General features: G+C 56.4%; 1 protein-coding gene across 1 annotated transcript; it reads right to left on the reverse strand.

The window, feature by feature from the left end:
- Positions 1-20,831: 20,831 nt before the first annotated feature.
- On the reverse strand, positions 20,832-25,331 carry EPOP (elongin BC and polycomb repressive complex 2 associated protein). Its single transcript, XM_074561930.1, has one exon. The coding sequence runs from the start codon at positions 23,104-23,106 to the stop codon at positions 20,875-20,877; it is 2,232 nt and encodes a 743-aa protein (XP_074418031.1). The 5' UTR covers positions 23,107-25,331; the 3' UTR covers positions 20,832-20,874.
- Positions 25,332-26,783: the final 1,452 nt, after the last annotated feature.

Raw genomic sequence — 26,783 nt, forward strand, 5'->3', positions numbered from 1 at the left:
TACCAGCAAACTGCCTCCTGCAAAGCTGACAGCCAGAAACAAAACAGTCATTACACTCCAACCCGCTGACGGGAGGGAAGAGATCTGTCAGGCGGGTTTGCGATTAAATATCAAACGTGCAAATCGGAGCTGCAGCCTAACGAAGAGCGGCCCAAGGGACCGGCACTGGGATGGAGGGCAGTGGGAGCAGGGTGGCGCGAGGGAAGCCACAGCCCAGCCACAGGCAGCTGAGGGACGGGACGGGATGGGATGGGATGGGATGGGATGGGATGGGATGGGATGGGATGGGATGGGATGGGATGGGATGGGAAAACTGGGCAGAAAGGAGCTCAGAAGACGGAGGAAAACAGGCAGCTGGGGTGGGGAGCTGCTGGGAATGCAGAAATCCTGGATAAAGCAGGTGGGGAACAAGGCAGCTGGTTTTTCTTGGGTTTTCCGAGGCTGAGCGCTCAGCCACGACGCCAGGCGAAACGCACGCCTGGCTGGGCAGGACCCGCTCCCGGGTGCGGAATGGGGAGGCATCCTGGGACGCCCCCAGGTCTGGCAGCAGGAAAGATGTTTATCCATCCCTGGCCAGCATCGGATGCGCCAAGGGCTCCATCCCAGGGGACAGGAGGGACGAGGGTGGCAAACCCTGCTCTCCTCACCGCGTTACCCGCCGCCAGCAGCCACCGCAAATCCCACCAGCGCGGCACACCCAGGCGAGGACACCCCGGCTCCACCAGCCCAAGGGACGGGCCTCTGCCAGCGACTCCTGAGCCTGGTCACAGGCAGATGTGGCACATCTGTTCGCAGCAGAGACCAGCCCTACCTTCGGCAGCTCCGCAGTTTCCAGAGCTATTGCCCGAAGGCACCACCACCACCACCTCCCCAAGCCCCCCCAGGTGACCCTGTGGGAAGCCTACGCCGGTTACAGCGACGGTCACGGCTTCCAGAAAACAAAAAAACACCAAAACCGACATCCAAACTCTGCTTGCGAGAAGCCTCACCCTGGCTTGGAGCGGATGCTGTTGCGGCTTCCCCCATTGAAGCTGTGTGAGCGAACCCCATCCCACGGCCCCGGCACCCACGGGAGGTGGGGAGGCAGCGGGGGGGCCGGTGACACTGGGTTTTGTTTAGTCTGAGCGAGAGGAGACCGAGGAAGACGTGATGAAAGTCCTCAAAGACATAAAGGGCAGCAGCAGAGGACAGGAATAATCTGTTCTTTGTGTCTGCTGCGGAAAGGACAAGAAATAATGGGCTTAAACTGCAGCAAGGGAGATTTTGACTGGATGGTAAGAAAAACTTTCTAATAATAAGGACTATTAGAGCCCCGCGACAGACAGCCCAGGGAGGAAGCCGTATCTCCATCACTGGAGGCTTTTAAGAACAAGGCAGACAAATATCTGTCAGAAATTATATAGGAATAGTTGATCCTGCCTTGGGGCAGGGGATAAATTAAATTACCTTTTAAGGTCCCCTCCAGCTCTCCCCTTCCGTGATTCCTTGTTAAGCACGTCACCAAAGGCTGTATGCCTTTAAGGAGGAAGCATCTCCCTAAGAAAACAAGCCCATCTGTCATGGGAGAAGTGCTGTCATTAGCAAAGCTAAGGAGGCGGGTGGGCAGAGCTGCAGAGGTGAAGACCCACCGACCCAGGCGCAGAGACAGGGTTGATTTGCTCAACGCGTGACCGCTCGCCCCCCGTGCGATGGGGCACCCATGCCCTGCAAAAGCGTCTTCGGGGGGGAACCCTCAGTGAAGGCAAGACCCTTGGGCAGCAGAGCGCAGAGGCAAAGGAGCCGTCCCGGGGGGAAGGACTCATAGATTGCCAAAGTATTTTGGACAAGGTGGTGGGGAAAAAAAAACAGTATAACGCAAGATTATTTGTTTTTGCATGGCCACTTTTTTGGGAGCGTTTGGTTCCCACCGGCTTGAGCAATGCCAAGGCTGAGCTGTGCCCCAGCGTGCCAGCGGCATCCGGAGCTGCCGAGGAGCTCTGTCTGTCCCGGGAGAGGCGCCCACACCTGGGAAGAGGCTGCTGGAAACTCGCAGGACCGATTTGCAGTTTAGAGCATCAAATCGTGCTAACGGTGACAGGATTTCCCTTCCTTTCCAAAGACGAGCTACTTCGTCGTGCCGGCTGTTTAGCAGGAACCGAACAAGCGAGCCAGACCCGTCTCCCACCTCCTCTAACCTTTATTCCCCACCGAGCCGCTCGTCAGCCGTTGGCTGAGCGGGTGCGTAACTCCATCCGGGAGCGTTATCTCATGCGGGGCCGAGGGAAGGGCTATGACCCTCCCCGGGGGGACACGCTCCCCACGCCAGGGTGGCAGGGGATGGATCTGCCCGGGGTCCGGGTTGGCTGTTTGTTTGGGCTTTTCGGAGTGGTTTATGGCCAGGCTGCAGACAGCGGGGCTGCAGTCAGCCCCTCTCGCCCGGCCGGCGGGGGGGGACCGTGCTGACGCGCTCGGTGCCTTGCCGATGCCGTCATACAATAAATCTGCAGCGTTCTCTGGGGACAGCTGTCCAGACACGGGAGAGGTTGGGCACAGCTTCCTGGGAGACCTGCTGAGGAGCCTGGAGCCTGAGGAGACACCCAGGGAGCCTGGGAGGGAAGGGGGACGGCGACTTACCTGCAGCCCAGCAGCAAGTCCCTGGTAGGGTTCGCAAGAGACCACCAACTCGGGGACCTCTCTTGTCCCAGGCTGGCACACAGCCCCCCCCCGGGTCCGAGATGGCAGACAAATCCCAGCACTTAGCAGTAACCTCCGTTCTGGCCACACTCCTGTGTGTCCCTGCCCTTACAAAAGGGGCCGTGTTTTATCCGAGCATCTCCAGCCTCTATAAGGAGACACTGATGCCCCAGACCAGGTGGGATTCCAGATCCAGGGCAAAAGACAAACCTACCCAGGACCTTTCTTGGTCTCACCAGCTTCTGCCTATTCCAGAAGCCTGCAGGATTGGGGATACACGCGTACTGACACACAGGTGTTGCGGCAGGGAGCGGCACGTGCACACCAAGCACGCTCGAGTTCTTCCACCGAGCGGCATGTGGACCCTTCGGCACCCGCACACGCTCCCGGGTTGTGGGGCTGCTGCTGCTTCGGCCCCCGCTGCCTCCGGAGGGTGATGCTGTGCATGAGAATCAGGTGCGGGCAGGGCCATGGGGAAAGGCAGGTACCCGGTCGCTATAGAAACCGGCTGCAGGAGGACGGAGAGGAGGAAGATGGGGTGTCGATCCCCACCACGCTGCTTCCTCGAGCAGCAGCAGCTCCCCTTGGCCCCCAGCCGACAGCCCCCACCAGCCGTGCTGGTTTTGGACCCCACCGCTTGCCAAAACCGGCAATGCCTGCCCAGGGATGGGGACAAGGCACAAGGGATGTGCAGACTTTGCTGCTCCCCAGTGAGTTATTCAGCCTCTCCGAGCCCTGGGGCTTCGCCTCTGTAGCAAAGAAAATTGGCCTTTCCCTGCCAGGTCCCTCTGAGTACAGATCCATTGGCAGCTGCTGGAGATGGATAGATGGCGGGGGGTGGCAGCACTCCCAGGATGAGCCTTGCCTGCCTTTGGGCGGTGAGCAGTGTTAGAGGAGTCCACGACACCCCGGCCCCAGCCTTTTCCTCCCCAGTTACACCTTGGGATACGGCCAGGAGGACATGAAACGCCCAGCCCCGGCTGGGGTCCGGAGCAGAGAAAGGGAACGCGACAGGCACAGCCCCTGCTCATCCAGAAACCTTGACGTGTTCCACAAACCCTCCCGAGCAAAGCCGGGAGCAGGACGATGGTGTTAGCACTGTCTTCAGGGAGGGAAGGGGGCGAGGGGTGGGCAAGGGCAGCTGACGGGCCAGGCGGCGTGTGGTACCCGACTCCCAGCCTCCTGCCCCCTGCCCGCCCAGCCTCGCGTATTGCAGCCCTACAGATGCGATCAAATCACCATGACCTACAAATTAGCTCCTGGACCCACTTTATGCTAAATGGCGTAGGAATACAACAGACCCTGGCAAGACTTCAAATTAAGACTGCCAATTAATGCTCCTCTTGGGGCTAATTAAATATTACTTTCCATAGCACTCTTCCCCTCCCCTAAATACTTTGCCAACTACTTCCAGACCCAGCGCGACGCAGCTGCCGGGGGCAGATGGCAGCAGCCGCAGCGTGGGGGGGACCCTCCCTGGTACCCAGGCAGGGACCTCTGCGTCCCCGCACCCTCTCAAGCTCTAACACGCGCTGAAGTGATTTGATTTTGGAGTGATCAGTGGGTAAATTGGCCTTGCAGAGATTTCAATCAATGGTTCCCTGAAGTCAAGGGCTCGCAATTCCTCCTACTTTGACGGAAATGCCTTTAAGGATGTGAATTATACGAGCAGAGGGATGACGGGGAGTGATGGGTGGCGGGTTCTCACCTGGCCGGATCAGCGGGTGACAACAGGTCCCCGCGCTACAGGCTGCTGTGACAAGGCAGCAACGCCTGCAGCTTTAACCCTGCCACGAGCCACATGTCCAGCAAGAGCTTTGTCCTCTCCCCAGAGTCTCTCTGCCCCAGTTTCGGGGTCTCTGGAAGGCCAAGGGTGCACACACGCCGTGCAGCCAGAGGAGACCTCGGGGGAACTCGCCCCACAGCAGCGTCAGCGATTCCCTGTCACACCGGCCTCCCGTCAGGGAGGACAAGACTCGGGAAATCAGAGAAAGACAAAGCCCAGTGAGAACACGGCTGTCCAAACCGCCTTCCTGCTCGCTCCCGGCGAGACGCCAAACGCTGCTGGCGACTCCCAAAACCAGGGAGTTTCAGCCCCAGCAGCAGGAGAGCGAGCTGCCGGGAGCCGTGGGATCGCAGGAGGGTCAATGGCCACGAATGCCTCAAAAAACTTTGCATATAAAATGCAAGCTGGCAGAGGAATGGCAGCCTCTCCGAGGACGCACAGCTAGCTGAAAAATCATGAAAGTTGGGTTTGCTGAAGACAGGAGAAGCGCGCGTGTCTGCAGACAGCCGAGGACCATCCATGCTCTGGTCCCAGAGTTACGCCTCTGGGCAGAGGCACCCACCGTCGCCCAAAACGGGGGAGCTCCAGGGAAGCAGCAACATCCCCAGCCAAACACGCTCAACACACACCTGCGCCTGCGGAAAGCCCGAAACCGTGGAGAGAGAACTTCGGGGGCTTGTTGTTTTTTTGGTTTTTTTTAAAGCACATTTTGATCTCCAAAGCTGCGACAGTGCTGGAGAGCAGAGCTGCTGCAAGGAGGCAGAGCCAGAAGCGGGGTGTGGGGGTGCTTCCCCGAGCTCCTGCGTTCCCCAAATTCTGCTCTGGAAACCAAAGAGCTCCCACGACCTCCAGGCGGGCAGGAGACGGGCATGGGCAGAGGGCAGCGTGTGGAAGAAGCCTCCTTGCCCGCAGCCCTGCCGGCAAATAGAGGGCACAGTCCCCGGAGCTGGCAGCCGGGGCTGCTGCTGGCCAGGGCTCCATCACCGAGAGCAATATCAAAAGGGGGGGGAAGAAAAAACCACAAACAGGGCGGGGGGAAAAAAAAAGAAGAAAGAATGAGAGATGAGAAAACATCTCGGCTGGTACAGCCGGCCCCGAGCCCCAGGAGAGCATCAGCTACTGGGCTTCTCCTCCCGTTTCCATAGCAACACAATTTGGTGCTCTTTAGAAGAGCTCGCTCCCCCCTCTCCCCCTAGTTAATTTTATTTCGTGTTTTGAAATAAAAGTGGTTGATATGGCTTTTGTCTCAGGAGCCTCCTGTGGGGGGGAGAAAAGGGAGAATATCAACAGATCTGGAGGGGCTGCAGAGGGGAAAGGGGGACCTGGACCCCCCCACACCCCCAAATCAGCCATCCTGGAGCAGCAGCTTTGCTGGGTGCTCCTGAGCTAAGGCACTTCGGGGTGCTGGCCGTGAATCGCAGGGTGGGTGATGGGCTGGAGATGGGTGCCAGCCCCATCACTCACTCCCCAACCTTGGGAAGCACCCCAGGACCTCAGTTCCCCTCCCGCGAGCCAGATGCCACCACCCTCCTTTTGCCCCCCCTCGTCCCTCCAGGCAGGGCAGACCCACCTGCGGCCGCACAGATGCAGTGCCGACCCCCAGCCCCCCCCCCGAGCCCCAGCACGGCACGCCGAGCCCAGCCACCATACAATTGTGTCAATCCTCCAGCTGCGACCCTGAACCCTCCCGCTCCAAAAACCCTCCCTTTCCCAGACACCCCACCGGGATGGCAGCAGGGAAAGGGCTGGGAGACACAGGGGTGGCACAAACCATCCCTTTCACCTTTACAACAGTATTTCCTACACCAGGAACAGGCGTCGGAGCTGCCTTTCCCCAACGCTCGTCCACAGGATCGGGACCTGCCGACATCCATCCGCACCGAGCCACGGCCGCTCGGACTCGGAGCAGGGAAGCAGAGGCAGCCCAAGGCTGCCGCTCGGCTCCTCCTGAGCATTCGGGCTAATGAAGGCGGCTGCATCTGTTCGTTGCTAACAGTAGGGCTGTTTGGGAATGTTTTGATTAAATATTTTTCAATCGAAAATTCCAACTGGTTGAGATTGAACTCGTTTGCCTGAAATAATGGGTGTGGAGAAGTTTCCCAGTTAAAGGAAAAGGACTGCGGAGAAACGCATCGGAATTTTTACTTCCTTTAAACTATAACACCTTCTATTTCACAATTTAATTTATAGGGAAAGAATGTTAAGCGAGATCAAGTCAAGGTTTTGAAGCGGTAGGAAGAAAAACGCTTCAGTAACCAGATAGCTCTGTGGATTTTCCCCTGGGTTTTAAAAAAAAAAAATAAAAAAAATACTTTTCATCCCAACAGAGAATGGGAAAACACTTTAAAACCTCAGTCCTTGTAGGAAAAAAGCTGCCCACCTCCAGAAAACCTGTTGGTGACGACCAGCCAGGGCAGGTCCCAGCCAGACCCCAACCTTGGGGCTGATCTCAGCCATGGAGCGGGATCCGGGAGCAGCTTCCCAGCTTCCCACCCCACCTCCGGGACGGGGAACGGAGCGTCCCCGACCTCCTGCTCCGCCGCCGTGGCCCTCGCTGCCAGGGGCCGCAGCCACCGCCTCCCCTGGGACCAAAACTTCCCTCATCTCCAGCTCCGTGAGCCCACGCGTTGCCCCCTGTGAGAAAGCAGGATCCTGCCCAGCCCACCTCGTTGCAACACCGACGCCTCTCAGCCAACGCACGAAGGAGAAAGTGAGCAAAAAAACCCCGATTTCTGGGCAAACCCCCCCACACACACCTGTGCGGGCAGGGCCGTGCCGTGCGGCCGCTGGGCTCCGCCTGCGCTCGCCGGGCAGATATTGCCACCCTGTGGGCAGGGCTCGCAAGCACCAGCTGCAGCAGCTCGGGGAAAATCCTGAAAACCCTTCATTAGGTTCCTCCCGTGCTAAAAAATTGCCCCCCCCCCCCCGGCAAGAGCCCCCCGCTCTCCCCGCCGCGGGAGGGAATCGCTGGGTGAGAGCAAGGCTGGCACTGTGGGGCGAAGCGGGAGCGTCGTCACCCCACGGTTTGGGCGCCCCAAGGGTTGGGGGATGCTCCGAAGGCAGCTGTGGAGGGTGGCCAAGGAAATGGGCCCGTTACCCCCGTTACCAGCCGGATTAATTGCGCTGCGCGGGGTCCTCAGCTCCCCTGGGAAACGGCCCATGGGCGGGGAGGGCAGCGGCCAGGCTGAAAGCAAAGGGGACGCAGGGCGAAGCAGAAAATAAAGACGTGCTCAAGGTCACGCAGAAGGGATGGGGGGGCGGCTCTGCCTGCTGCCTCCCCCCTCCAAGAGACCCCAGGGACACCGCTGTCACCTCCGCTTGCTGGAGCCGGTGTTTCACCTGCACCCATGGGGACCCCACCACTGCATGTGCTTGGGAGAGGGGTGAGACACAACGGGGAACGCTTTTGCATTCAATAACAGGCCTGCTGAAAGCACCCTGTGGGTCTGGGCGCTCGCAGTGCGCTGGTAGGTAGCCCCCAGGGAACGGGCTGGGTGTATTTGGGCCAGAAACCCGGCAAAACGAGGAGCAAAAGTCAACCCGGGCATCAGGGAGCTCACACTCAGACCCCGTCACCTCTAAGGTGGCCACATGGGGTGGACCCATCCGGGAAGGAGAGGTGCTGGGGGACCCCTCTTCCCTCTCCCAGGGAGATGTTGACAGCTGAGAAACATGGAAAATTGTGAGGGTTGGTCGTTGTACGGCCACGGGCTGCCCCGGAGAGCGCCGGCCGTGGTCCCTCGCGGCTTTAAAGCCTGTGGGCAAGTATAAATAGCCGTCACATGAAAAAGCTGCTGCTACACGAGCAGCCGGATTAAGCGGAGTTAGGGGAGATAAATACATATCTCTGTAGATACAAACCTGTGCGTACGTGTGCGTGTGCTCAGCTACACAGTCCCCACTAAAGCCCCCAGGCTGCACGTGGCACTGGGAAGGGACTGCGTGCTCCGACCCCGTCCTCCTTGGCCGTTGCCAGAAAGCGCTCGGGGGATACGGCGGCAGGACTGGGGCTTTGGGGGATTGGGAAATCGTAATAATGGCTTATTTATTTGTTTTTATAGCTTTTTCACTTAATAGCTTGTTTGCTTTATTTTTACACAGGACAGCGCTGAAATGCGACTGGGGTGGGAGCAGGGCACGGAGCGGCCCCTGGGGAGAGGCAGATGCAGAGGAGGAAAAGGCACGGAGCGGGATGGAAAGGGAAGGGGGAGCCGGGGGGAAGGAAAAGGGGGAGCCGGGGGCCTCCTGGATAAGGTGCAGAAGCACTTTGGGGCTCCTCCATCAGGGCAGAAGTTGCCCCTGAAGCGAATGGCCACGAAACCTGTCCCTGCCAGCGATCTGGGCAACTGGGTATGGCCAAAAGCCACCGGGAGGGTGGCACAAAACCAGCCCCAGGGTGACATTGGGGTGTCGGTGTCCTCAGACCCAGCCGTGCAGCCCCGGCGAAGAGCCGCACCCCGCTCAAAAAAACAAAACCCAAACCGAAGTGTTTTATAAGCACCGGTTTTATATTGGTTTAGTTATTTCGACTCCAACTTTTCCAGCAGCGCCGCGGAGGCGATGCAAACACCGGTGTGGACACGCAGAGGCAGAAACCAAAGCGCCGCGGTTTATTCCGCTTCCCCGGGGCCGAAAGTTTCTCGGTAGGAGAAACCTGGGGGTGGCCTCCCGGTCCCGAGAGGTTCCTCCCCCGCGCGGGGGCTCCCACTCGCACGCGGGGCTGTGGAAAAGGGGAATGTGGAGAACGAGCAGCCCTGGCCATGGCTGCGACCGCGGCTGCCGTCGGGCTTTGCTCCCTGGTCCCATGGGCTGGGTTGAGCCTGTCACCGGGTGTCCCCACCGCCGGCTGCGTGTCACCCAGCCCCAGCACCCCTCGCACGAGCCCCCCATCACCTTTGCCTTGGAATAATTGCTCCAACACGGCAAACTCCGGCAGCGAGGCGGGGAAGAGGAGCGAAACAACTCTCCAACCGCCTCCGGCACCTCGTGGGCAACCGGGTTTGCAACCGAAAGTGGTAAAGGGGGAGGCTACAAGGTGGGGGGCTGTTGCGAGCTGCCCACCCCCCCCAGCTCACAGCCCAGCCCGGCAAAGCACAGCGGGGCTGCTGCCAAACGGCCGGAGGGATCGGTACAAAACGTGGGTGCAGAGACGCCAAAGAGCTTATTGGAGCCCAGGAGAAGCCCAGCCTCGCAAGGACAACTCCGCGCTAATGCTTTCGCAATAAATTCAACGGCAGCTTCTTTCTAGCAGGCTTTTGGTAGGCGTTTGACCCAACTCCAGTCAATCTAACATCGTTACGCTGCAGTTAATGTCACTTTGAAAGTGCTTTTATAGCTGAAACACTGCTGTACTTAATGTAAACACCGAGGTTATGAGGATTCTTGCATTGACACGGGGAGGTTGTACTGATTAGCTTAAATCACTGTCATGTGGTATTAGTTAAAAGGATGTAAAAAGCAGCGTCTGAGGCCTTGTCTGCGCTGCAGAGCGGGGCTCGTCGGGGAGGGAGGGAGCGACAGGGCTCCTGCCACCGCTGCGCCCTCGGGGACCCGGGGGTAGGTGCACGTAGAGCGATAAACTGGGGGGGGTTTGCAGGGGGACAGGGACCGTTGCGTGACGACACTGATAAAGAACACACAGAGAGCAGCGCCGGGACCCCAACGCTCCCGTATGGTGACCCCGGGAGCTCCGGCACAGCAATGACCCCCCCCACGGCGATGACACCCCACGGGTGATGCCGGCAGGTCCTGCGGCACATCCCGGTGGGATCCTCGTCCTGCAGAGCATCCCAGACAGATTCCTCATCTTGCAGCGCATCCCGGTGGGATCCTCGTCCTGCAGCACACGGGTCTCCCCAGCCACCCCACGGCGGAGGACAGGGATGTGGCATCTCTCCAGGCATGCCCAAGGTCGCCAAGAAAAGCCATCGCACAATGCGGCCCCCGCAGGACTGCGGCCACCCCCAGCGAGACCAGTGGCCTCTCCCTCCACCCAGGGAGCGTTTTACATCGAAGGAAAAGTCCTCCAGCACGAGCAGGGTCTTTGGACCCCTCGGCTGGGCTCTGGCAGGCGACGGATGATAGGAAATGGGCCTTTGGCGAAGGTTTCTGGTTGATGGGGATGAAGCCGGGATGGGAGCGGCTGCAGGAACGGTCTCCTGTAGGAAATCGAGTCGTCGGAGCGACGTGCCCGGGCTCTGACGGGGGGTGGCTGCTCTTTGCTGGCGGGTCCATGGGTGGCAGAGCAGGGTGGGAGCGCTGGAAACCCTCCCTTCCGTAGAAAACAAACCACCAAATTGCATCCCCGCCCTCACTGCAAACATGGTCTCACCCCTCCGCCTGCCGGCCCCCCAGCACGTCCCCCCCATGTCCCCTCCTGGCCAGGGCATCGCCCCGGCCCCCACCTTCACCACGTCCACTGGGAAAACGCAGCCACGTCCTTCCACGGCTGGGGTGGGGGATTTTTTTTTCTTATTTTTTTTTTTTTTCCTAAGAACATTTATAAAGATCTCATTGTTGAAAGGAAAAATGGGATCTCCTTTCCTTTTACCTTCCAGGGCAGCCCTAACCCCTCTCCCCTCGTACAAAAACACACAGGAAAGGGGTTTCTTTTCTGCTTGATTAGATTCAAAGGGATCTTTGTCTGGGGGTAGGTAGAGAAAAGCCCTCCCCCACCTCCCTTTTGACCCTCAAGACTCTGTCTGGTTTTGTTTTAAACCAAGAGAGACAGAGCTACACCCTTGGGATGTTATAAATATATATACCGGGAGGACGGGGGGGTGGCGTCATTCGATTTTCCCGGACGGCAGCTCCAATCCATCCGACCCCGCGTTTCTCCCCCCATCTCTGCAGCGCACGCCGGGGGTTTGCCTCCAGATGCACATAGGGGGGTTCCCAGGAGCAGCACCCCCCCCCACGCTCCTTCCTCCCTCTAAAAGCCTCTCCCCCAGTTGCCATGTTAGTGCATTATTCCTAAAGGCTCCTCCAGAAGAAAAGCCATCGGCAGGGTGGGACCAGCACCCCCCTGCTCGGGGTGGGGGGCACGGGGAAGGTCCTGCTGCCCAGGGGAGCGGCTCCCCCCAGGGCCCCGGTACCCCTCACCCAGCCTGAAAGAGATCAGGGGTGTCTGCGATAATACATATGGTATTAAATCACACGTACGCACACGTGGATGTACGTGCTCCGTGCGCGCGGCTGAGCACACGTGTGCACACAAACGCCCATAAACCAGAGAACGCAGCTGCACACATTATTACCTACAAGAAGTTTGTAAAGCCGAAAACACACCGTGGACCCCCCAGTATATTAATTTTTTTTTTTCCTGTCTAGATTTTTCTCACATTTCCAAAGAAAAAAGGAAAAAAAAAAAAAATCTATTTTGAAAACCACGTACCTCTCCTTATCTCTACTGGCAATTAATTTCAAGGAGGGGGTGTTCAATTTTGACAAGGACTCTAAACATGTTAATATTTGAAGAGGGGAAGAAGTATGACATTAATTATTCAGGTATTAGTAGGCATGCTGACAGCATAGCCCAAACGATTTTCTGTCACAAACTGCTATTAACAGATATTTTTTTTCTCCTCCACAGAAGTATTTTACAAAGACTCGGTACCAGCGCTTCTCCTGGAAGAGTACGTGCTGAAATTATCATTATAACTGTCGGAGCGGTAAGGATTAATAACGAAAATAGTGGGAACCAGAGCGCACAACAGCCCCCGTAACCGCGGGACTAAAACCCAAACGTACAATAGTGCAAAATCGCGGTGGTGCACCGAAACCGCCCCTCTGGGGTCCCGACCGACGCCCCAGGGGCCCACATCCCATCCTGCACCCCCATGTGCTCGCACCCCAACCTGCACCCCGGGCTCCTGCCCCCCCCCGGGACCCTCATCCCGACCTGCACCCTACCCCAGCCGTTCACCCCAACCTGCACCCCGGGCTCCTGCTCCCCCCGGACCCTCATCCCGTGTGCTCACACCCCAGCCACGCACCCTGGGGGGTCACATCCAGCCGTGCCCCCCACCCCCGCACCCCACCTTGCCCCACATCCCGCACCCCCGGCGGGACCGGCAGGGGAGGACGTTGCTGGGCAGCCCATTACCAACCGAAAGGGGCTTCTCCCCCGGCCCCCCCGGGCGGCCCAGCTGGGGGGAGCACAGCTGGGGGGAGCACAGCTGGTCCCGGCCCGGGTTCACAGAGTTCAGGCTGCCGAGATTTTCGGGCGAGATAGGGAAAGCTGACACCCGGGGAGCGCCCCCCCCGGCCCCGGCCGGGCCACCAGCCGGCCCCGCAGCCCCGCCACCTCGTTAGGGACCCCCACGGAGTGGGGCCGGGGAGGGGGGGGGGGGCGGCCAGGTGACACCCCCCTTCCAGCCGGCCCAGGGTCGCGTCCCGCCCGGCCCCGCTCCCCCGAGGTGCCGCTCCCCGGGCGGGGCTGAGCCGGGCAGGGGGGCTGCAGCCAGGGCTCCTCCATCGCCGCCTCCTTCCCCAGCTCCCCCCGCGCCGTTTCCTCGTCTCAGTCCTTAAAAAAAAAGGAAATAAGGAAGGAAATGGGATGTCGTGACATCGTCCTGCCCCCTCGCCCCGTCGCTGTCCCCACCCGGATCCTGCCCCCTCCCAGGACGGGTGATGGGTGCCCACCAGCCACCCTGAGGTGACACACCATGTCCCTGGGTGGATTTGGGGGTGCAAGAAGCTTTCATGTATGAGTATTTCCCCTGGGGCACCTTTCAGGGAAGGGCATCCCACCTGGATAAATGCAGAGAAAAGTGGGAATTAGCCGGTGGGGGGGGGAATACAAGTATGCAAGTAAGGAATGGGAGTTATTTGCAGGGTGGAAGGGAGTCTCCAGTTCACCAAGAGCCGCTGGTCCTGCAGGCACCCAGAGGGACACGGAGCGGGGCAGAAGCAGCCCCATCACATGCCCATGTCCCCAAAACCTCCCCATTCCCCCCAGGCCCTCCTGCCCTGTTGGAGGTTATTCACTTCCATATTTATGTATTTCTGCTGTTGGGAACCATCGGGGAGTACCTGAGCACTGGCCCAACAGGGAGAACGGCAGCAGAAGAGACAAATCCCCGGCACCCACAACTCAAAATAACCCTATTTCCCAGAAAACCACCTTGGCTCAGGGGGTTCCAGCCAGAAGCAGCTGGTGGAGGGCTGGGGAGGGGAGATGGCAGCACCCCAGATCCCTGGCCTCGCTGGGACCTGCCACCTCCCCACATTCCCAACAGCTTTCAGGGGACTAGCTGGTCCCACGCACACTTCATCCGAGTTTCTTGCTTCCAAAATCCAAACTTAAGTAGCTTTGGAGTCATCTTTCTCCCTTGTTACCGATGCTTCTTTTTGCGCTGCACTGGGAAAAGTAACTCCAGCATCCGCAAATGAGAAGCTAAGAATATATAAAGTTAGTTATAAATCTAACAGCAGCATTTCTGATATTTCCCCCCCCAAAAAAAAGAAAAAAAAAAGTCACCTCTGATGAGAAGTCAAAGAGCAGTTCAAAAATAATCCTCAACTTGGGCCTTTACTGCGAGCCAAGGAAGGTTTTTCATGGTGTTGGAAACCACAGAGAGCAAAACGTGGGCCTCATGCTCCGGAGAGAGGGTTGATTCCAGAGCACATCCCGATGGGTCGCTGCTTTTTTTGGGACGAGCCGCTCGCATGCAGGATCCCAAGTCTGCTCTGCAATGTCTTTGGTTATTTTGGGGGGGGTTTAACCGCTGTAACGAATGGCTGATTACAAGCAGTCGCCTGGGCGGTTGCTGGTATTTCCAGCTGATTAAAAGGCCGGATGAGCCCAGTGTGTAAAACTGTAGGAAAAAATGGAATTTCAGGTAAATAGCCAAAGCGCACAGGGCCCCAAAGCACAGAGGGGCCTGATCCTCCTGGGGAAAGGGAGTGGATCCAGTGGGGAGGCCGACGGGCAACTGGGGTGAAATGGGGCTAAAATGGGTCAGATGGCTAACACCGCCCCGAGCCCCACACACACATTCCGGGATCCCCAAACCCCTCCTGGGGGAGCGGCTCCCCATGAGGGGGACACCCCCGGGGGTCACCCCAGCGCTTTGGGGACCCCCTGCCACCCCCTTTTCCCCACAAACGCAGCCTGGGTCCGGGCAGGGTGGCGAAAGCCGCGCCGAAACCAGGATTTCGTGGCACTTTTCCACCCCCACGGTCCCATCCAGGGGCGAGCACCGGAGCCGCGCACCGGCCCCGGCGGCGGGGGCGGGGGGTGGCTGCCTCAGCCCCCATTTTCTGACAAAGGCCAGGAGAAATCCTCCGCCAGTTTTGGGGAGGGGGGGGAAGGATGAGCACAGTTTCCCATATGGCCTCATTTAGGGTAATTTCTTTCAATTGCTAAAAGCATAAACTCCACCTTTGGAGCCCGTAGATTTATACGGAACAGCTGAAGGATCCTCCAAAGCGCTTTATGGGCTGGCCGGGAGGGCCGGCTCCCACCTTCCAGAAAGGGTGGCCGATAATTTTTTTTTTTCTTTCTTCTTTTTTTAAAGAAGCAAACTCATTTGTTGCCCTTTTTTTATTATTGTTTTTCCTCCCCCGCTTTTTTTTTTTTTTTGTTAGGAGGGAGATATTGATAACATGGGAGTTAGAAAGAGCCTCATAACTCACAATAAACCCTTGTCCATTCTCTTCTATTGACTACATGTAAACATGGTAAATGAAAGGCCTTTAGTGACACTTAATCCCTCACCCCCCTCCCCGCTTGGCCCCCCCGCTCCCTCCCTGCCCCCAGCCCAGCCTGCCCTGGGAGGGGGTTACGCCGCTTTTTTTCTCACAGCTTGCTGTTTTACTCAGCCCCTCCTCTGCTATCTAATTTATCATTAACACCCTGACACTAAACTAAATAAATGCAGCGGTTTCCCTCTGCTTCCCCCCACACCTTGCTGCAAATTTCTCCCCTTCCCGAGTTTTTGACCCGCAAATCTACGGGCTTGAAGAGGGGCTCGGAACCCCCCGCCCCGTCCCCGGCAGGTCCCCGTGCTGGTCCCTGCAGATAATTAACGTCATTATTAAATTACCTTCTTTAAAAGATAATAATAATAATAGCGGGGTCATTTGGCTGCGATTAGCCCCGGTGCGGTCTCGCCGGGGGTTGCTGCCTCCTGCTCCGGCTGCTCCCAGGCTTCCCCTCTCGAAATTTTAAATGTTTTTTAAAGGGGAGTCATTTGAACTGGGATTCCTTTCCTCCCTGCCAGAAAGGAGGAGGGGAAAAGAAGGAGGGGGGAAAAAAAAAAAAAAAGCTACAAATAGGTTTCAAGCGCCGCGTTCCTGCTTCGCAGATCGATATTCTTGTGTAATTTGGATTTCAGTGATTTTTAAGGGCGGAGAGGGGTTTTTACCTGGCCTCCTGCAGAAGCGAGGTCATCAGATGATTTTGTGGCAATCGAATAATACCTAGTTATTAATCACAACTAATGAGGTCCTGACTGGGGGGGTGCGTTTCGTTTCTCTTTCCATTTTTCTCGGTTCGGAGAGATAATCTTTCTGGCTGCGAAAGAGCCGGGTAAATGCTTCCCAGGTCAGAATTTCCACCTTCCCAACTCACATCCGAAATAATAGACTTTGAGCCCCTTTCAACACATCACCCAGAGGAAAACCACTTCTAGTCTTTGGGTCGCTTGTTCTGGTCGACGTTGGGTTTTGTGTTTGGATCTGGCTCTACAGAGGCTGCTCCGACAGGATCTTCCCGTCTTCAGCCGTTTTTCCTTTGGTAGAGATTTAAAAATATATCTGAAGTGCTCCTTCCACAAGGGCACTGACTCCTGAGGCCCTCAAAATAGAAACACATGTTTGGGGAACACTCTCTGGCCTACAAATTAGAGGGAAGGAGCTATTGATTTCTGATTAAATGTCGAGGAAAAAGGTTTCACTTGGGCAAAACTTGCCCACAGAAACACTGACACACACAGAGCAGCCAAGCACACATGTGGACACGCGGTCACACACTCACACACATGACGGACACACGCGTGTGGCTCCGCACAGCTGTACGGCACGGAGGGATGGAGCCACGTGGAGCAGAGGACGCGGCCACAAACACACGGGGACACGCTCGCGCACGCAAACACGCAGGCGCACGCGTCCCACGTGGGTGCCAGGCCCACGGGTGGGTGCGAGCGGAGGAACGTGCTTCCCAAACCACGTCAATAAACACGCACGGCCAGATGTGCAGGGCCACAGCTGTACACAGACCGGCGGCACGGGCCGATACACGCTCCCTCCGCGGCACGCAGGCACGCGCACACCCTGCGTGGGTGGACACACACACACACACGCACACACACACACATCCTGCGTGCACAAATGCACAACACACCCCCCCAAAAGCGAGCACCCCCCCGGAGCACCCACGCCTCCCACACACATGGGTGCCCACCACCCAACCCACCCACCCCCCCCAGCACGCACCCACAAAAAGGGCCGAATATCAGCCGGTTCTGTAAAAAAAAAAAAAAAAAGTATTTATTTCTCAGCCTAGATTCCATATTGCACGCAGGAATTAACACTTTCATCGTCATATACTTACAACAACTTCAAATAAATAAAGGTACAGTAAATCTAAACAGAAAACCCAATACATGGCTGGAAAAGGCTCTTTTTCTCCCCTGGGTGGCTATTTTTAAACGCGTGTTTTGGGCCGGGGTGTGGGGAAAAGGCAGCATCGGCCTCTGGATGTGCCCAGCCCGGGGAAATAACCCCCCCTCCCCACCCACAGCACCCCCCGAAAATAAATTATCCCTGGGCAGAAGCATCCCTGGGTGCGGGGGTCCAGCAGAGAAGCACCCATGAAGTGACCGACATTTTTAAACCCACCGGATGGGAATTTTTAATCCAGCAACGCAAAGAGAGAGCAAAGGTCCCTGAAACCCCCAGCCCCCAAATAAACCCTTACAAACCGTGATTACAAAGCACCACACCGTATCCAAGCTGAGATTTTTCCTGAGTCTAAAGCAGGCTGCATTTTTTAAAGCAGCACCCTTTCATAAAAGTTTTCTTTATTTTTTTTTTTTTTTTACAAGATATTTTCGGTTTTCTCCTACCTAGACAAACATTTTTACGGAAAACAAAACACAAAAAAAAATCAGTTTTTGCTTCTTTTGCACCCGTTTGGAAATAAAGCAATGTCACTGAAGTCATTATAAAGGTGCCTTTATATCCTTTATCCTGTCCTGGCGATGCGAGTTGATCTTTTGCTCAAAACCAGAACTAGTTTGTATCGTTCGAACCGCTCCCTCCTCCCGGCTCATTGTGTCCCGCAGAGGTATTGCTTCTTCCTTGGGCTTGTTCATTTTAAAAAAGTCCAAAACAGGCTATTTCAGAGAATAGTTTGGGTTTTCCTTTTTTTTTGTTTGTTTTTATTTTAATTTTTTTTTTTTTCAATTTACTTTCCCTGCATCGCCACCCCCCTCTCCAGTCTCCTGCTGGGGGATTGCTAGGAAGATTACTTTTTTGTTTTGTTTTGTTTTGTTTTGATCGCTTAATTTCCTTGAAACGCGTTTAAAAAACAAACGGGGAGGATTATTATTTATTATTATTATTATCATTATTGTTTGCTGTGAACGGGATGGTTCTGCTGCTGGAGGAGCCATTCAAGGTGTGTTTGTGTGGAAAGTTTTGAGGTATTTTGTATTGTATTCACAGCCCTGCTACAACCCCCGCGCGTTATATACACATTTCTACACCTCCACACGCGTCCGTGTGCCAGCAGATAAACACGGGCGGGCGCGGAGTGTCTGTGTGTGTGCACACAACGGCGTGGATTTCCACACCCCCGCGCGTACCAATGCATCTATAGGCAGAGATAAATACCCGCGGACCCGCACACGCGGGGCTGCCCCCGCACATGCACTTTCCGAGGTGATTAAATCCCTTCGAAAAATATTCCTGAGTTATTTGGCTGTTCCTGCCCGCGGCAGACGGAGCTGCGGAGTCTGGGGGTTTGCTGATATTATTTTTTTTAATATATATATATTTATATTTCTTTTTTTTTCTTTTTTTTTTTTTTTTTAGCATTCATTCCCAGCGCGGATCTCGGGGTTTTTTTTTCTGCCCGCTCTCCGCGGGCGCGGAGCGGGGCCGCCCGCTTTGTGCGGCCGGGGCTCCCTCCCGCCGCACCGGCTCCGTCCCACCCGCCCTCCCGCACTTTATTTTAAAATTTTATTTTTCCTAGAAAATACATTTTTAACCCGATCTGGATTTGGGGGAATCGGGGAGGGGGGAGAGAGAGCGAACGATCGTGCTCCGGGCTCGGCAGATACACGGAAAAGGGGCTCGTTCCCCCCCCCGCAACGCGTGTCCCCTGCCCTCTCCCGGCTCTGCCCTGTGGGTCCCCCCCCCGGGGGGCCAGGCAGGGGGGTTGTGGGGGACATGCGGGGCAGAACCCCCCCCATTTGTGTGATTCCTGTGCGCGCACCCCGAGACAGCGCTGCGGAGGCAAACTCCCCAAAATGGGCTTTTCTCGTTCCTACACACTCGCAGGGTTTGGGGGGTTGTTTGGGGGGTTTTTTTGGTAACCGTCCACGGCTACGGACATAAAACCTGAATATTTCGGAGACAGAAGAAATACCCTCTTTTGCTCAGCATGGGAGGAACGGGAGGTGGGGTGAAGTAAACAACAAAAAAAGGCAGTTAACCAAAAAACCCGCTAAAAACCCAAGTAAAACAAACATTGCTTTTAGCAACAATTCACCATCTCCAAGAAAAACAGCGCTTAATAGATACAAAATACGCTTGACCTTAAAAATGTCTTTTTTTCTTTTTTTTTTTAAACCCACTGATGGAATTAAAACAAATTAAAAAAAAAAAAAAAAGAAAAGAAAACGGGCCGTGCCAGATCTGAATATTTTCTTTTTGAACTCTGCGATGATTCTCCTTTCCCTCCCTTTTCCTTTCCTTTTCCACGGGAAGTAAAGGACACTGTGAAACGAGGGGTTTTTTTGGGGGGGAGACAATTTTTTGGAGCATTGTGGAGGAAAAATAGAAATCCCCGAGCGGGCACTGCCTGATCCCCGGCCGCGGGCTGCAGAGATTTTTTCTGTTGCAAAGAAGAGGGAGAAAAAGAAACACCACCACCATCCCCCTAAAAAAAAAAAAAAAATCCACATCAGCTTTGATTTGCCTAACGTTTCCAAAACAGAGCAGACTTCAGAGAGCCCGTCGGGCTTTGATGCCAAAGCGGGGTGGAAATCACATCAGAAATAGTCAAAAGAGCCAGTTACAAAGCCACTGGTTTGCAAGAAAAGTTAAACTGGGATATGATTTCCTCTGCAGAGGAGAGAGACATTCCCTCCGCATTCTTCCCCGCATTCCACTCTGGAGCTCGGGAGAGATCAAATTGTCCATCTGTACTCTATTGCTAATGCTCCTGGATCCTATTTCTTGTGCCCGTAAAGCTTTTACAGGCCTGCTACCTTTAGGCGATAGGAGTTAGGGTTATTATCCAGCAAACAACTCACTTTTTTCTTTTTTTTTTCTTTTTTTTTTTTTTTTAACATACATGCAGCAGTTTCAAATAACTTCCTCTCAAAGCCTCCTGTTTTCTTTTAGCAACCAGAATTTCCTGGTCTTTTTAAAGTTGGTGTTTTTTTCCTGTCTCTTAAGTAGACAGAAAACATTACATTGCTATTAATATAGTTATTTGGAATCGCTGCTCCCAGTTTCGCCGGGCTTGACTCGGCCGGAGAAGGAGTGTTTATGCTGCATGACATCATTATTTCTCTCTGCGTGTGATTATTATTAGTTTAATCCAATGCATTTATGGAGGAAAAGGGAGAAATTAGATCTATTCTTTCCTCGGTTTTTTGGTATATGGGGGCGGGGGGGGGGAGAGGGGGCGGCGGGAGCGGGGCCGGGCCGAGCTCTGCCCCTTCCCTGCGCTCCGAACTGCGCGGTTCATCCCAAATCCCTTTGCGGGGAATAACCCACCGCGTTTGGCAGCGGGGCTGGGGGGGGAGAGGGCGGGGGAGGTGTCCGTCCGCTCCCCACTGTCCCCCCGCCCCACACCCCGCGGTCTGATCGCGTGTTTTACCTTCGTCCCTTAAAACTCACCGCGAAACCAACATCGGACCCTGCACGTACACGGGCAAAAAAAATCCACCTCCCGCAGGCCGGAGCGGGGAACCGTCCCCCCCAGCCGAAGCCCTGCACACACTCACTCGCACCCCCCCGAAACGCTCCCGCACCCCCCGGACCCGCACGGCTCCTCCGGGCATCATCCCCCCTTCCCGGGCACCCCCGCCTCGGGCGGCCCCGGGGCTCGGCGGGACGGAGGGGTCCGCTCCCCCCGCTGCCCCGGGACCCCGCCGCCCCTCACAGCCCCCTCCCGCCCCCCCCCTGCAGCTCTCATCTGTTGCATGTAAACCTTTCCTCCGGGCCGTCCGCTGTCCTTAGAGATCCTCCAAGCTATAGCCCCGGAATTTGAGGCTGGGGGGCACGGGGATGGCGTTGCCCCCCAGGTGCCAGCTCCACAGCGGGTGAGTTTTGGAGAGGGCCCAGGAGTTTTTGACCCCCAGGGAGGAGGCAGGACACAGGTCCCCATCTTCCCCCACGACCAGGGAGGGAATACAGGGGAAGTTGCCCATGAGGCTGAAGGAATTCCGAGGCGGGGTTGGCCCGGCGCTGCCGAGGCGTTTGCAATGAGTGTTTCCCTTTTTGGCATTCCTCCTCGGAGTCTTTTGTGGCCTCCCTTTAGAGGAGCTCTGTTGCCTTTCTGCCTCAGCGCCTCTGGCGAGGCGTCTGCGCTTGGCATTCCTTTCCGAGCCATTGCCTTTCAAAGCTTTGTTTGACAAGGTGCCGGGGCTCTCTGCTCTTTTGGAGCCGGGGGATTTGAGCTCTGCGGCTTTACAGGGCTCCGTCCTCCCTCCGTGCCGCAAACTTTTCCCGTCCAGGTTGAACCCTTTGGCGTAACACCACAGCTTGGATTGCCGGATCAGCCGGTCAAAGTGCTCCCGCCGGGGTTCCCCCGCCTCCCCCGGGGGGGCCGGCCCAGGGCTCCCCGCCAGCTCCGGGGCCGGAGGCTGCGGGGCCGAGCCCGGGGCCGGCTCTTGGGCAGGCGCTGGCCCGGCTAAAGCTCCGCTTTGCCTCTCTGCCTGGTCACTGGGGCCTAACGAGGCTCTATTGTTCGAGGCATCTTTGTGCAAATCCTTCCCTTTGGCGCAGGGCTCCGCGTCCCCAAAGCCTCCCTCCTTTTGTTGCGGATCCCCCCCAGGGGTGCTGCTCGGGGAGGGAGGGGGGGAGGAGGAGGAGGAGGAGGAGGAGAAGAAGGAGGAGGAGGAGGAGGAGGAGGAGGAAGGGGAGGCCTCCTGCTTTGCGTACAGCTCCGGCAGCGGCTGGGCCCCTGAGCCCAGGGCTGGAGCCGGGCTCAAACTTTCCAAAGTTGATGCTCGCAAAGTCCTGGCCCAGAGCTGCTGCGAGAGGAAGAGGAGGTTGGGGTCGGGGCGCAGGGCTTTGCCCACGCTCGGGGGGGGCTCGGCGGGGCGCTCCTCGCCGAGGGGGGGCTCCCGGGGGGGCTGCGGCTGGAAGCGGGGCAGAGCCGCCTGCCTGTACCGGGTGCTCTGCACCGAGTCCCCGCTGCACAGCGAGCTGCTCTCCGACTCCGAGGAGCTGCCTTCCTCGCTGCTGCAAGAGGTGTCCCCTTCCTCCTCCTCCTCCTCCTCCTCTTCCTGCTCCTCCGACGAGTCGCTGGAGGTGGCGGGGCTGGACCCCCCGAAGTCCAGGCTGGAGTCCGAGTCGCTGGAGTAGCCGGCGGAGGTGCCCTGTCGCTTGGAGCCGGGGAAGACGGAGGAGCGGCCTTTCCTGGGGGCCACGGGTCCCTTCTCCGCCGGGAAGAGCCCCTTGGCGCAGCAGGGACCCCGCTTGCGCCGCCCCGGCTGGGCGAGCGCGGCCGCCTGCGCGGCGGGGTGCGCGGCCGCGGGGTGCAGCAGCCCCAGGTCGCGGGGGTACCCGGCCAGCACCCCGGCGAAGAGCCCCCCCCGGCCCGCCAGCCCGCAGCCCCTCCGACCGCCCCGGGGGGGTTTCTGGAAGGCGGGGAAGGCCCGGTGGAAGGGCTGCGGGAGAAGCGCGGCCGGCGCCGAGCGCGGCCTGGGGAAAGCTGGGGGCAGCTTGGGGCGGGGGGGGGCGGCGGGGGCGCAGCACCCCCCGGCTCGGCAGGACGGCAGGAGCTGGGGCCGGGGGCAGGGGAAGAGCTCCCCCGGGGCCGGCAGCAGCAGCTGCTCCCTCCTCTTGCTCTTCCTCTTCCTCTTCCTCCTGCGGGGGCTGAGGCTCTTGCAGGAGGTGCAGAGAGCCTCCAGGTCCGCCTTGGAGATGAGGGAGCATTTCACCGCGCGGGTGGGCACCGAGTTGATGGCTTTGAGGGTCCGGAGCTCTTTGAGATCGCAGCGGCGGCTCTTGATCTTTAAGGTTTCCATCTTCTTGCTGATGGTGGTCCTGGGGATATCCTTAAACAGGTCGCTGAGGACCTGGGCCAAAGCAAACATCTGGGTGCCATTGATCTGTAAGTATCCCAAGTTTATCCCTTCGATTTCTTGATAGCCAGCATGAAAATCCCCCGGCCTGGCTTCCCCATTGTAATCCATGGTGGCTGGAACAATTCCGAAGGTCCCTTCGCAGGTCAGGAACATTTTGCAAAGAGCATTTACTTTGTCTCTTTCAAAGGGGGCTTTGAAAATAAGGACATATTTGTTTCCACTCCCTGATCACACACATCCCTACCCCTCCGGAGAGGTGGGGAAGGGGGGAGGGGAGGGAAAAAAAAAAAAAAAAAAAAAGAGGGGAAAAAAACCAAAAAAAAAAAGCCAAAGCGGTCGATCTCCCTTTCAAACGCTCCAGTCAATGGTTTGCAACATCTTCCAAACACCCAGTTCCTCCGCCTGTACCGGGGCTTGACTCCTCGTCTTCCCCCTCCCCAGCAAAAAAAAAAAAAGAAAGAAAAATAAAGAAGTCAAACATCTTGCATCCTCCGGGCTCCCCCCGGCCAGCTCCCACCCCGCGGCCGCGCACCCCACCTTCCACTTCAAAAATAATCTTTTTTTGGGGGAGGGGGACGGGGTGGGGGGGAATCAACAAGCACAGACCCCCCCTTTGCTGTGCAAAGCCATTGAGATGCTTAAGCAAACAAAAGGACGAGGGAGGGGGAAGGAAAAATGCGAGCGGAGGGGGGAGTCCGGGAGGTGGGGGAGCCCCGGGGCTCCGTGCGGCTCCCACCTTCCCCGGGCTCCGCACTCGCGGCCCCGCCGCCGCGGACGGTATATTCTAGGGAACACCCCACCGAGCCGTCCCCGCCACCCGCCAGCTGATTGGGCACTCCGGCCCTGTGATGTCATAAAACCCCAACATTTCACACGCACACCCCCGCGCAAAAACCTCATAAACCCCGGGGCGGGCCGCGCAAGCACCGCGCAGCTCCGCTCCCGGGCGTGCCCGCGGCTCCGCCGCAACACAATAGAGGCAGCCTTGGTTTGGTTTGGTTTTTTTTTTTTTCCTATTTTTTTCCTTAAAAAAAATAAAAATAAGATAAAATTACAAATCGCGCTGTATTTTCGAGGTGGTGGTAGCGCGGGTGCCTCCGCTTTGTTTCCGCGTTTTACCTTTTTTTTATTATTATTATTATTATTCACGTTTTAAGAGAGGTTGCTGCGCCTTCCCAAATCTGCCCGGATTCCTCGGGGATGGGTGTGTGTACATATAGATTTAATAAAGCGTGAAAGATATTACTCTAAGCGAGTTGTTCAAAACGATTGACTCCGCAACAATTCATCCTTCAACCCGGAGCGGAATGCTTATTAATTGCCAATTACTGTATTTATTATCTGGAATGAGCACGGGCTGGAACGCGGTATCAACAATAACATCGGCAATATGTGCAAATAAAAGCAATGCAAAGATATTTATATATATTTTTTTTTTTACTCACACACGTTCTTTATTCATTTCGCATCTTTTTCTTCCAAACTCTTTCTTTAAAAAAAAAAAAAAAAAAAAAAGAAGAGAGAAAAATAAAAAAGGAAATTCTTTTGCATGCCTTTGCGCTGCTTAACTTTATTTCAAACTTTAAGTCCCAAGATTTCTTCGGCATTTGGTAGCTTGCTCCTGCCTCACAAACCAGGCGATGTTTTCCCAAAAGCAGGGCTGCGGATTTCGATCTCCAAGGGGGGAAAAGGAAAGGAAAAAAAAAAAAAAAAAGAAAAGAAAAAGCCTCAAGCCCTTACCCGGCCCGGAGCTCCATTGTCCCGTCCCCTCTATTTCTTTATAAACCTGAAGCTACTTGAGCGAAGTGAGTGGAGCCGCGGAGGCTGGACCGAGGGATTTTAACTCTCTGCTCAGGAGGCTAATTTTGGGGAAACAGTTACCTCGGAAACCTTTCTGGGGGAAGGGAAGCTGCAGCTCTGCAGCGCACGCTGGTGCCTTTCAAGCTTCGTCTGTCTCCCACATGAAAATTTGCTTTTAGTCTTCCTCGGCTTCTTTTGTGGTTCAAATGGCAAAATCTGAGTAATTTGATAATAATAATTTGTTAAACTATATGTACAATCAACCACAAATGATCCCGATTTAGAAACAATCCCAGAGGAGGAGGAGGAGGAAGCGCATTCCTGAGTGTGCGTGTAAAAAAATTTAAAATAACTCCAACATCGCCTTTAATTTGGGAGCGGAGATCACCTGATTTGCATTTACCTTTACGGGAGAGGAGCTTCCCGGTGCCAGTCTGGCTTCTGCCGGGGGAGGAAGCACTGCCAGGGGTTTCCCCCTCCCCAGCACCCATGGGCGCCCACCCCCCGCAAAGGCTTGGCCTTGCTGCGGGAAGAAAATACCCCGTTTTCCAGCTCTGGCTGCGTTAAACCACCACATTTCACCCTCCTTTTCCACAGGCAAGAGTTTCCTGTGAGTAAAGGTCTGCCGGCCAACACAAACACCAAATTCCTCTTTGTTTGGGCAGCGGGGAGGGGGGAGAGTTTGCATCGCGATGGACGGAAAGTGACCGGTTTAGGGGACTCCGCGGCTTGTTGCAGCGGGTGTCGGCGTGGCTGGCAGCGAGGGACCACAAAAAGTCCCGCTTCCAGCCAGCCTGGAGTTTCCCTTCGCAAATAGAAGGGAGATCCTGGGTATTTTTCTTTCCACATAAAGCCAGAGCCATTTTACCTATAGGCTGAGCTCCGCTCCCTGCCAGGCTGGAGGAGGGGAGGTGGAGGGACGGAGCTGGCAGAGGATCTCCCTGTCCGATGTCGGGGTTTATGGGGGGGGGGTGTGGAAACCTAGTAAAGATAATACAAGTTTCAGCAGCGCAATAAACTGTCCCCGATCGCTTGCGGGGGTTTAGAGAGGACCCGGAGCCCCCTGATCGCCGGCCAGGAGGAAACGGGGCTGAGGAGCCGCGCACAGGCGAATGTATGGAGACGTCATTTCCCAGTAAATCTCTGTCACTGGGAACACAAATAGGCAATATTTGGGCGATGGAGAAAGTTCAAGACGGAATATGTGCCCGTGGGTGCGTGCGTTGGCGTCTCTGTGCGGACACGGGCAGCTCGAGATGGGACATAGAGATACTTTGCAAATCCGTGTATATATATATATATATATATATATATATATAATGTGTGTGTGTATGTATGCGGTGGTGCTTCATGAGCAAACGCGGTTTAGTGGCTCCAGAAGTGCCCCGTGTGTCTGCCATAGGCGTCCTGCTGCCACCGCCGCCGGTGCCCCCCCCCGCAGGCGCAGCGCTGGGCACTGTCCCCCGCTGTAGCGCCTGCCCCCCCATTTCTTCACATAGAGACGAGCTGGGGGGCGTTTCGGCGCACGGTGGCATTTACGGTTCTTTCTTGCGAGGGTGGCCGCAGGCCTCGTGTGGCCGCGGCCGCGGAATGGGCCGCTCCGCGGGTCCCAGGCGAGGGCTGGGGACGAAGGGGGCTGTGCTGGGGGGGTGGAGAGGGGCTGCACCCACCCCCAGCTTCGGAAAATGGGGGCAGCCAGGAGACCTGGCAGCATCTGTGTCTGTATATCCGTATATTATCTTTATATTACCCATATATTATCTGTATATTTGTGTGTTGTGTATTTGTATATTTGTGCATTGGTATATTTGTGTATTTATATATTTGTGTATCTCTACATTCGTGTATTTGTATATTTATGTATTTGTATATCTGTATATTTGGATGTTTGCAGCTCAGCCCAGCTGCTGCTCCCGAGGGCTGGGGCGGGGGGCGGTTTCCAATGCCCCCGGGAGGAGAGGACGATAACGCGGGGGTCCCTCGCGTTAATCTTCACCGGGAGATTCCTCCCTCGTACCTGTCAGGGCTGG

Source organism: Larus michahellis, chromosome 18, assembly GCF_964199755.1.
Source record: "Larus michahellis chromosome 18, bLarMic1.1, whole genome shotgun sequence".
In the NCBI taxonomy this organism is placed as follows: domain Eukaryota; kingdom Metazoa; phylum Chordata; class Aves; order Charadriiformes; family Laridae; genus Larus; species Larus michahellis.

Bases quoted from the DNA above. Each gene is read 5' to 3' on its own strand.
- EPOP (XM_074561930.1), bottom strand. From the start codon at position 23,106: ATGTTCCTGACCTGCGAAGGGACCTTCGGAATTGTTCCAGCCACCATG.